At 44.7% G+C, this 12052-nt stretch overlaps 1 protein-coding gene across 3 annotated transcripts in view; it reads left to right on the plus strand.

Moving 5' to 3' along the window:
- LOC142596454 (BDNF/NT-3 growth factors receptor-like) overlaps positions 1-12052 on the plus strand; it is a 225239-nt gene that overhangs the window by 136696 nt on the left and 76491 nt on the right. For all 3 annotated transcript variants that reach the window (XM_075725553.1, XM_075725554.1, XM_075725555.1), the window contains one exon: positions 4895-5083. In XM_075725553.1, the coding sequence (XP_075581668.1) occupies positions 4895-5083 (189 nt within the window). The remainder of the gene's footprint in view (positions 1-4894; positions 5084-12052) is intronic.

Raw genomic sequence — 12052 nt, forward strand, 5'->3', positions numbered from 1 at the left:
CCATGCCTTCAGCTTTCCCACATTAAAGGCATCAACAGCTGTAAAGCAAAGAGCATCACTTTAATAAGCTCATTCTGAATGAATTTGCAGAAGAATCTGAAATTACTTTGAACAGGTCCACCACCTGAAGAGAGACGAGACAGGTTGTCTTTGGGAAGCTTATTGTATTGGGTTTGCGTAGCAAGGTTTTGGTAGTGGGGGGGGCTACAGGGGTGGCGTCTGTGAGAAGCTGCTACAAGCTTCCCCTATGTCCGATAGAGCCAATGCCAGCCAGCTCCAAGACGGACCCACCGCTGGCCAAGGCCAAACCAATCAGCGACAGGGGTAGCACCTCTGTTATAACATATTTAAGAAGGTGGGGGGGGGGGGGACCAAACCCAAAACTGATTGGGACACAAAGTGCAGCTGGAGTGAGGAGTGAGAATATGTGAGAGGAACAACTCTGCAGACACCAAGGTCAGTGAAGAAGGAGGGGGAGGAGGTGCTCCAGGCACCGGAGCAGAGATTCCCCTGCAGCCCATGGTGAAGACCATGGTGAGGCAGGCTGTCCCCCTGCAGCCCATGGAGGTTAACGGTGGAGCAGATATCCACCTGCAGCCCATGGAGGACCCCACGCTGGAGCAGGTGGATGTGCCTGAAGGAGGCTGTGACCCCGTGGGAAACACACACTGGAGCAGGCTCCTGGCAGGTCCTTTGGACCTGTGGAGAGAGAGGAGCCCACACTGGAGCAGGTTTGCTGGCAGGACTTGGGACCCTGTGGGGGACCCACGCTGGAGCAGTCTGCTTCTGAAGGACTGCACCCCGTGGAAGGGACCCACATTGGAGCAGTTCATGAAGAACTGTAGCCCGTGGGAAGGACCCATGTTGAAGTTCGTGGAGGACTGTCTCTTGTAGGAGGGACCCCATGCTGGAGCAGGGGAAGAGTGTGAGGAGTCCTCCCCTGAGGAGGAAGGAGCGGCAGAGACAACGTGTGACGAACTAACCACAACCCCATTCCCCGTCCCCCTGCGCTGCTCGAGGGGAGGAGGTAGAGAAAAAACAGGAGTGAAGTTGAGCCCGGGAAGAAGGGAGGGATCAGGGGAAGGTGTTTTAAGATTTGGTTTTATTTCTTATTACCCTATTCAGTTTTGATGGGTAATAAATTAAACTAATTTTCCCCAAGTCAAGTCTGTTTTGCCCGTGACGGTAATTGGTGAGTGATCTCTCCCTGTCCTTATCTTGACCCATGAACTTTTTTGTTATATTTTCTTTCCCCTGTCCAGTTGAGAAGGGGAGTGATAGAGCAGCTTTGGTGGACACTTGGCATCCAGCCAGGGTCAAACCACCACAGTCCTTTTGCCAACTGGGGTTAAACCACAACATTTATTCAGCTAGCTTTGATTTTTTTTCCTTTTGTGTTCTATTTATGCCTTTCAATTCAATGCCCTGTATTCAGCATGCAGCATTTAAGAGGCCAATAATATAAAATAATGTTGCTACAATTGCATTACTTTCTATTAGTGTGGGCTGTCTTATTCAGTCTTAATAATATGCAGTCTTAATTATTGCAGTCTTAATATGCAATTGCATAAACATTATTTAATATCACAGTTGCCTATAGTTGTTGAATTCAGGAATGTAAAAGAGCATTTAAAATAAAGCTTGTAGCATCCCAGTCAGAAAAAAGTGTGCCAAGACATGACTGATGAGTTGTCTTCTAGAGGAAGTGGAAGATAGGCAGGGATCCAAGAGCTGAGCTAAAAAGGAGATGTATATTCTGTTAAGAAACTTGGATCTTATCTTGACAAGAAGAACATTTGAGTCTCTGTTCTTGCTGAAGTATAAAACTTGCCTTTTAATCATGCAGAAAAAAATAATGTCTTGGAATCTACAGCAAATATGTGAGTCTCATGGGGAAAGAAGTCTTGTGTAAGTGCTTTTTGAGAACAAGGTATTTAACTAGTGAAAAAATACATGCATCCCAAAAGGAAAAAGAGAGAAGATTCAGTATGGGCTGAAAATCCAACAAAGCTGATGCTGACTGGTGATATGCACTCACTGTCCTGATTTTGACTGATGGTGTGCCATCACCATGTCTCTGCACAGACTGGTCTCTGTTTCTCTGGGAACAAGGACTTGAAGCAAGAAGACCCAATGCTAGTGCAAGATCTATTGATAAATCTTCCTAGTAATCAACATCCTTTTTCATGGAAGAAGTCATAGTTATTGAGGCATCAGCACAAATGTAATCACTATAAGCAATCCTACAGTAGACTGCCTATATTGTCAGCACATCAGGTGGAGGGAGAAGTAGATGGATACAGTGATTGTGACCATCTAAACTAAAGACTGGGCATACGTGCTAGCAAGCCAAGTGCAAACCAGAACCATATGTTCTTTCTGATTCTGTATTTGCAAGCCTCTATTTTTTTGCCTGAGACTGCTTAGGTGAGTGTGGTGGATTGATCTTGGCCAGCAGCCAAGTACCCACATAGCTGCTATGAGTTCCTTTTCAATATCCTGCTTTACCATCCTAGAAATCGGTAATGGACACTTTTCCATGCCATTGCTGTATGCATGGTAGAAGCAAATAATGACAAAAGAGCCTCCTCCTGTGAAGCAGAGAACAGCAAGGATGAAAGACTTAGACGAGTGCATAGCCAAGAAAATTCATCCATTCGCTGTAAAGGAAGGGATTTGACCCTCATACTAAAGCTGTATTAGTGTAAAAAGACTGTATTGTTTCCAAAAAAATGTGTATTTGTCTGCTTGCTTTTTGGTGCCATTAACTTGACATTCAGAAAGTTTGGAGACCTAAGGACAATATCTAGAAAAAATGAACAAGTTTTTTTCATGTGTTTGCACTCTATTTCTACTGCACACAAACTCATATGCACTTAAAAAATGTGTCTTGTGTGCTGAGGGACCAACGATTTGTTAGGCTCTGCACTTCATTGGAAAAATCTTCACCAAAATCTTAATCCTGGTAGCTTTCCTAGTAGAATCAGTCTTTTGAGGATTTGGGTGATCAGTAATGACAAAACCAGCCTTGGTATTAGTATTCCATTTGATAAATTGCAGAGATCTAGGCTTCACTTACATTTGTCAACAGTGACTTTCCAGTGAAGTACAAGGCATTTGAAAAATTACTTCTAATGTTTCAAGCCAGTGGAGGAAGTACTTTTTCAAACAATTAGATTTCCCTCATGCACCATTAAACCAATTGGGGAGAAAAGAAAGAAGGATAGAGGTGGGAGTATGCTTGAGCCTCTAAAGCTATGGTCGAAATAGCCACATGCCAAATTATTTATGTTTTATTCCTGTAAGCCATGCTATGTAATGATAAAGTGCTTTTGTTATGATACTGTGAACCACAAAACTGTAAGAGAGTCTAAGTTTCTTTTCTTTAAAGCTGCCCTTTCTTGGCTGATGTGTCTGGGCCTGTCCTGGTTCTTATTTTGTTCCTTTGTGTGTGTGTGTGGTATATCCTCCCCATCTTTTCTCCTGCCCTCCGTGAAGCATCCACAAGATCTGCTGTTGGTCCCCATCCTCTCTCCCTCTGCATCCCCTGACTCTCCTGCAAACACAAATGCCATCTATGCACAGGTGATACTCAAATCCTCGTCTTGCCTCTGCACTGTCCTCTTCTGTTCAACCTAAAACCTGTCTGGGGCTTCAAAGGAGTGGCTGTCGACTCAGAGTAAACACAGCTTTTTGTCTTCCCCAAAGTCCTTTCTGCTGCCCCCTTCTTTGATTGCTGTGAACCCTGCTGTCACCTTGCCTGTCACTTTTGCCTGCGGGACAAACACAGGTGTCATCTGAGGATGCCGTTCTAGGAGATGTAAATGCTACCCCAAAATCCCTGGTTAATGTGGATGGACAATGATCTGAAAATTGATATTTGTGGTCTCAGTCAGCTCTTCAATGGGCAGATTAGGCAAAATGTCATTGTTTAATGGTGATGCTGATTTTCTTTGAATTCTGAATGTAAACTGGAGGATATAACATAGAATTAGCTAGCAGGGGTTAAATCACAAGAGTTCAAATGTTATCTGCTCTGATCTCAGTGTTAGATCAAAGGTCCCTGCAGCTCACATAAGCGGAACTCTGCTAAGCAGGTTGGTTATTTTTACCCATTTATAAGGTTTTATCTCCATGGTGCTTTCATTAAAAATACAAAGCACAAACTGAGAAAAAAACAAAAATTGTCACTAAATTACTGATCAAAATAAACCTCTCCTTCTGGAAGGTCACTAGACTCAGGTATTGATGGGGCCTCATAAGGCAGAGAAATGTTCCCCTGGGCTGGACAAGCCCCTGTGAAATGACCCCAGATCTCACGGTGGGGTGGGAAGAGTGTTTTCCACTGCTCTTCTGAGTGTCTGCCTTGCACCTACTGTGACTGTGAAAATTGTCCTCTGGATTTTGGCGCTCAGCCATTTTTGTCCTTCAGGAATCATACAGCTTCCCACGTTAGGATGAGCCCATCTCCTCTATGCCTGTTGTCATGTTATAATGCCACCTCAAATGGAAGGCGGACGTTTGCCAGCTTTGTGGGAAAAGGAATTATTGCAGTGTGAACAGAGTAGGGCATAAGGTAAAAAAGTTAATGCATGTATTTCATAGCTTATTTCTGAGAATGATAGGAGTTCATCAAATTTGGAGATCTTTCCCAGTGACACAATATGCTAGACCCTGATGTAGTCTAGGTGATCTCTAGTACAAAAATTTATATCACATTCCCACTCTTAATGGTCAGATGTATAACATTCCTGAGGTAAGATCAGGAAGGGACATAAAGAGAGCTCTTGACTAGTGGGATGGAGGACAAACTGGTCAAAAAAAAAAAAAAAAGAATTGTCTGAGGGAGGGAAAATGTTCTGAGTTACAGGAGAATCTTTGTTTCTAACTCTAGGTCCTTCTTCAGTTATCAGCAATGATGACGATTCGACAAGTCCCCTCCATCACATCTCAAATGGCAGTAACACTCCATCTTCTTCTGAGGGGGATCCTGATGCAGTCATCATTGGGATGACAAAGATTCCCATAATCGAAAATCCCCAGTACTTTGGAATTGCCAAAAGTCAGCTCAAGCCAGACAACTGTAAGTACAAATGCCTATATGTAGTTCAGTAGTTCAGTCATTCTTTTTTTTTTTTTTTTTTATGCAAGTGCTGGGGCTCCTTAGCAGTGCTAATAGAAAAATGGTGTAAATTCCTGGGAGTAGAAGGGTGGAGTTAAAATGTATGCAATTCATTAAGGAGTACTTTGGTACATGGGATGAACTGCTTTACATCTGTCAAAGCCAAATTCAGCCCTTGAAATAAATCAATGAACTCAGCAGTGTTAGGCTCAAAGACCAATCTGTATTCCATCAAAGTCACCGGTAGTCTTTCCACTAATTTCAGTGGTCTTTGGCCAGTCCTGTGCACCTAATGTATTCTTGGGATAAAACACATCCTGGGTCAGAAACAGAAGTCAATATTTGCATTTGTGGCTAAAACAGTGTTGATAACACACCAGTGTTTTGACTATTGCTGAACAGTGCTTGCACAGCGTCAAGTCTTTCTCTTCCTTTCCCCCCTCCCCCAGCGAGTAGGCTGGAGGTGGACAAGAGGTTGGGAGGGGATATAGCAAGGACAGCTGAGCTGAATTGTCCAAAGGGATATTTCATACCATATGACATTATGCTTGGCAATAAAAGCTCAGTGAGTGGAGGAAGAAGGGAGGATGTTCGTGGTTATGGTGTTTGTCTTCTCAAACAACTGCTATGTGTGCTGAAGCCCTGCTTCCCAGGAAGTGGCTAAATATCTGCCTGCTCATGGGAAGTACTGAATGAATTCCTCTTTTTGCTTTGCTTGCACACACAGCTTTTGCTTTCCCTTTTAAATTGTCATTATCTCGATCCATGAGTCTTCTCGCCTTCCTTCTATTTTCTCCCTGTCCCAGGAGTGAGCGAGAGGCTGTTGGCTGGGTTTAATGCACCACAATATGAAATGCTGATTTTTGAAGCAGCAATCAACACTGCAGCAAATAACTGAAAAAATATCTAAATATTGTAATTAATAGTAACTGCACTACTTACTATGTTTCACCTGTACATTAAGGTCTTTAACTGTTTCAGAGGAGGTTCTTTCTACCTCTTTATGCTGTGAACTTGTACATACATTTCTGAAGTGTTGCTGGGAGCCTGATCTGTTTCTCTGATAAGTCATTCTAAAGATTCCCAGTGCAGTTGGTGAGTGTTGGATGTGCAACTAAGTGATATCCATATCTGTATCCTGACTGATTTAACTTCACAGCACAAACTGTAGTTTAAGGGTATACGATCTAGGTCAGAAACCTTTGCCTCCAGCTTTGCATAGCTTAAATACTATAATAGGCACCTTCCTTGATCTGTGCATGGGTGTGTGCATGCATATGCATGTGCAGGACTTCAAAGGGTGTAAAGACTGATGCCAGGCTACCTATTTGTCTTGTGAACAGTAACACTAATCCACAGCTTGATGTTTGCACTAAGCACAATCCACATAAGGATCTTCCTGTAGTGCAACAGGAGGCATTTTCCTGCATTTTTATTATACATTCTCGTTCTCTCTTACCATAATTTTGTTGTGTGGCACTATTTTGCAATTAGAAATAATCCATAATCACTTCTACCAGAGGGCATTTGAATAATCTGGCATAGCATAAGCAATGGAATGCATTAGTCACCAAATTGCTGATACTTGATCAGCACAAGAAAGATGTTATATAGATGCATTGTGTTAAGAACATTAATTCCTGTGAAAAACAGCAGCCACTAGGGAATCACAAATGGGCAACATGTCCACTGGAGTTCTCTAATGTTAAATAAAAGTACATGCTTTTAAATGAGGCTTCTGTACCTCCACTCCCAGCTGCATTAAACATTATAAACAAACAAACATCAGCGACTACACAGTATTTCACTTTCAGCATTAATGCTGAAACAACATACATGGTGTTCTGTGAAAAAAAACCAAACCCCCAAACTGTACCAAACAGAATTCTATCACATTTAGTAAGCTGCATATTAAGTACAGAAGCATTAACTCACAGCTGACTAGTGTTAACTAGGTCCTGATCCTGAAAATACATAAGTCTGTGTTTGGTTTTGTGTGCTGCAATGAAACCCACATGGTGTCAGGGAAACTAATCACCGTACATGACATTCAGCTTGTGCATAAATGTTTGCAGGATGAGGGCTTGAGACTTTGCTATGGTGCTCCTGGGAGATGTGCAGAGCTGACGCTCTGCATTCTGCTACATTGCCATGGTAGTCCAAATCTTTGTGTTATTATTGTTTTAGCAAAAAGATTCAGGTAACCAGCAGTAGTATATAAACTGAGTCAGATATGTTCTACCACACTGAGCATCTGTCCAATAAAGAGGGATATATAAATTGTCTAGGACAGAAAAGGTCTTCCCATAAATAATTCCACATACTCTCTTTCTCTCTTAGATCTCTCACCAGATATCTGTTTCTGAATACAGCATTTCAGGCTCCATTGCAAAGTACTGGAATTGCATGTGTTTAAAAGAAAATAAAAAAATTATTGAAATCCATTTCACTTGAAATTCCATCAGTGCATCAATAAATCCGTACTTTTCACAGAGTCACAGAATGGTTGAGGTTGGAAGGGACCTCTGGAGGTCATCTGGTCCAACACCCCTGCTCAAGCAGGGCCACCTAGAGCCAGTTGCCCGGGACCATGTCCAGACAGTTTTTTAATATCTCCAAGGAGGGAGACTCCACAAGCTCTCTGGGCAACCTGTTCCAGTCCTCAGTCACCCTCACAGTAAAAAAGTGTTTCCTGATGTTCAGACAGAACCTCCTGTGTTTCAGTTTGTGCCCATTGCCTCTTGTCCTGTCACTAGGCACCACTGACAAGAGCCTGCCTCCCTCTTCTTTGCACCTTCCCTTCAGGTATTTATATACATTAATAAGACACCCACCCCCCTACCCCCCTGCCGAGCCTTATCTTCTCTAGGCCCAATGCAGCCCCGGATACCATTAGCATTTTTTGCTGCAAGGGCACACCGCTGGCTCATGTTCAACCTGGTGTCCACCAGGACCCCCAAGGCCTTTTCTGCCAAACTGCTTTCCAGCTGGGTGGCCCCCATCATATACTGGTACATGGGGTTATTCCTCCCCAGGTGCAGGACTTTGCAATTCCCCTTGTTGAACTGCATGAGATTAGTGTCAGCTCATTTCTGCAGCCTGTTGAGGTCCCTCTGGATGGCAGCACGACCCTCTGGCATACCATCTACTCACAGTTTGGTGTAATCAGCAAACTTCCTGAGGGTACACTCTGACCTATCATCCAGATTATTAATGAAGACATTAAACAAGACTGGACCCAGCATTAACCCCTGGGGTACACTGCTAGCTCCTGGCCTCCAACTAGACTTTGTTCCACCGATCACCATCCTCTGGGCCCGGCTGTTCAGCCAGCTTTTAATCTACCTCACTGTCTGTTCATCCAGCCCGTACACATCAACAGCTTCTCCATGAGGATCTTAAGGGAGACAGTATCGAAAGCCTTCCTGAAGTCAAGGTAGGCAATATCCACTGCTCTCCCCTCATCTACAGGGACAGTCATTTCATCATAGAAGGTTATCAAGTTGGTCAAGTATGACTTCTGTCGTGGTTTAGCCCCAGCCAGCAACTAAGCACCACGCAGCCGCTCGCTCACTACCCCTACCCCGATGGGATGGGGGAGAGAATCGGAAGAGTAAGAGTGAGAAACACTCCCGGGTTGAGATAAGAACAGTTTAATAATTGAAATAAAGTAAAATAGTAATGATAATAATAACAATATAATAATGATGATGATAATAATAATATACAAAGCAAGTGATGCACAATGCAATTGCTCACCACCCGCTGACCGATACCCAGACAGTTCCTGAGCAGCGATCGCTGCTCCCCGGCCAACCCCCCCAGTTTATATCCTGAGCATGACGTCATATGGTATGGAATAGCCCTTTGGCCAGTTTGGATCAACTATTCTGGCTGTGCCCCCTCCCAGTTTCTTGTGCACCTGGCAGAGCATGGGAAGCTGAAAAGTCCTTGACTAGCATAAGCAGTACTTAGCAACAACTAAAACATCAGTGTGTTATCAACATTCTTCTCCTACTAAATCCAAAACACAGCACTATGCCTGCTACTAGGAATAAAATTAACTCTATCCCAGCCGAAACCAGGACAATGTCCCCTTGGTGAATCCATGCTGACTACTCTTGATGACCTTCTTGTCCTTCCTGTGCCTGGAAATGGTTTCCAGGATTAGCTGCTCCATCACCTTCCCAGGGATCGAGGTGAGGCTGACTGGCCTGTAGTTCCCCGAGTCCTCCTTCATGCCTTTCTTGAAGATAGGAGTGACATTTGCTGTCCTCCAGTCTTTGGGCATTTCTCCCAGTCACCATGATTGATCAAAGATTATCAAGGGTGGCCTTGCAATGACATCTGCCAGCTCCCTCAGCACTCGTGGGTACATCCCATCAGGGCCCATGGACTTATGGATGTCCAGTTTGCTTAAGTATTGCCTGACCTGATCCTGTTCCACAAAGGGTACATCTTCCTTACTCCATACTTTCCCTTGGTCTCAGGGGCCTGAGATTCCTGAAGGCCAGTCTTGCTAGTAAAGGCTGAGGTGAAGGCAGCATTCAGTACCTCAGCCTTTTCCATGTCCTGTATAACCAAGGTCCCCCGTCTTGTTGAGTAATGGGCCAACATTTTCCCTAGTCTTCCTTTTGTAACCTATGTACTTATAGAAGTTGTCCTTGTCTTTGACATCTCTGACCAGATTCAATTCCATTTGGGCTTTAGCCAAATGGATGCTCAGACATGCATACCTGGATGCTTGGACAACATCTCTGTATTGCTCCCAGGTTACCCGTCCCTACTTCCATCCTCTGTATGCTTCATTTTTTCTGTTTCAGATTGGCTAGGAGCTCCTTGTTCATCCACACAGGACTCCTGGCTTTTTTGCCTGACTTCCTGCTCGTTGGAATGGACCTCTCTTGAGCTTGGAGGAGGTGATCCTTGAATATTAACCAGTTTTCTTGGGCCCCTCTTCCCTCCAGGGCCTTATCTGATGGGACTCTTCCAAGAAGAACTTTGAAGAGTCCAAAGTCTGTTCTCCTGAAGCCCAGGGTTGTGAGCCTGCTTTTTACCCTCCTCCCTGCCCTGAGGATCCTCAACTCCACCACCTCATGGTCACTGCAGCGAAGGCTGCCTTTGACCTTCACGTCCCCAAGCAGCCCCTCTTTGTTGGTGAGTATGAGGTCCAGCAGAGCACCTCTCCTCATTGGCTCCCCTATCAATTGGAGGAGGAAGCTGTCATTGATGGACTCCAAGAACCTCCTGGATTGCTTATGCCCTGCTGTGTTGACCCCCCAGCAGATATCGGGGTGGTTGAACTTCCCCATGAGGACCAGGGTCTTCTTCTAGCTGGCTATAGAGGGCCTCATCCACTTGTTTTTCCTGGTCAGGCACCCCATAACAGACACCCACCATAATGTCACCTTTGCCTGTCCTCTCTATTTCTAACCCATAATCTCTCAGTTGGCTCCTCTTCCATCCCCAGGCAGAGCTCCATGCATTCCAGCTGCTCTCACATATAAGGCAACTCCCCCTCCTCATCTTCCCAGCCTGTCCTTCCGAAAGAGCCTGTATCCCTCCATTGGAACACTTCAGTCATAGAATTCCTCGACACTTGTACCTGTTCCTCTCCATGGAAATCTTTTATAAAAGGCGAAATATTTATATGACCTGAAGAGAAACCAGATCCAACCACATCTCCTTGATCCCAACAAGACTGTAGCCCTGCAACTGCACACAGATCTCTAACTCATCATGTTTATTCCCCATGCTGTGTGCATTAGTGCACAGGCACTGTAGAGAAGCAGCCGAGCATGTTGATTTCCCAGAAACAGTTTTTGGCCCACCTGGGCCCCCATGCCCTTGTCTACTGCCCCCAGAGCTCTGTAGTCACTTTTGATCCTGTCCAGGTTTCCCCTGGCAGTATCATTTGCGCCCACATGGAAGTAAAGCAGGGGGCAGTAGTCAGAGGGCCAGACAAGCTTCGGCAGTCCCTCCACAACATCCTGGATCCTGAGCCCCAGCAGGCATCAAACCTTTCTGGTTGATAGGTCAGGTCAGCAGATGGGTGCCTCTGTTCCCCGCAGCAGGGATTGACCCATTAAGATAACTTGCCACTTCTTCCTGGTTGTCTTGCATGGTTTAGGGTTAGGTGGACCAGGTCCTTTGCTTGTAGGTACATGTGGGTCCTCTTCAACTTTGAGGGCAGTGAACCTATTTTGCAATTGTAAGCCCTTAGGTGGGGCAGGAGCCTTCCTCTTGGTGCCAGAAGTCACCAGCTTCCATCCTTCCCCTTCTCCAGAGATTGAACTTACCACTCTACTAGGGGTGGACACTGCCTGCGTCTCTGCTGCATATGGGGTGTGAGGATCTTCAAGCTGCTCTGTCTTAGAGAAAATCCTATCTCCCTTCTCCATCTTCTCTGATGCTGTGCAGCCTGCTCACTTCCTCCCTTGAATTGTAAGTACTGTCTGGGAATAAGGAGAACAGGGGAGAAAGATGGCTATGATTTATGGTAATATCTATTAAGGTTTTATAGAATGTCATACATTTGTACTAGCTATCACCATAAAATTAACCAGGTACTAATTGGTTGGAGCTGCCAACTCAGCCTGCTTATGAGTGTAACACTCGTTTGTCATGTTCATTATATTGACATAGTATGTCAAATCCTGAATGAAGTTCATTCAGCCTTTTCTGCCATTCTTGTTTGCTCTGGTATGCATGTGTGCTGCCATTCAGGGAGGGTTCACATATCTGCAAAGACTGCATCTGTGTGCTTTGGGAAATACATCTCTTGGGTATCTGCCCAACAGCCACTTCTCCAGAAACAGTGGGCTGTGGGAGGGCATTCTTCGACTGAATCTCTCCTAGTGTTTTCCTCTTTCTTGGAAACTGACTGGGACAAAATGTTCAAAGCTCTTTGAACCTCTTCTTCCCTTTCCT

Source organism: Pelecanus crispus, chromosome W (assembly GCF_030463565.1).
Source record: "Pelecanus crispus isolate bPelCri1 chromosome W, bPelCri1.pri, whole genome shotgun sequence".
Lineage (NCBI taxonomy): Eukaryota > Metazoa > Chordata > Aves > Pelecaniformes > Pelecanidae > Pelecanus > Pelecanus crispus.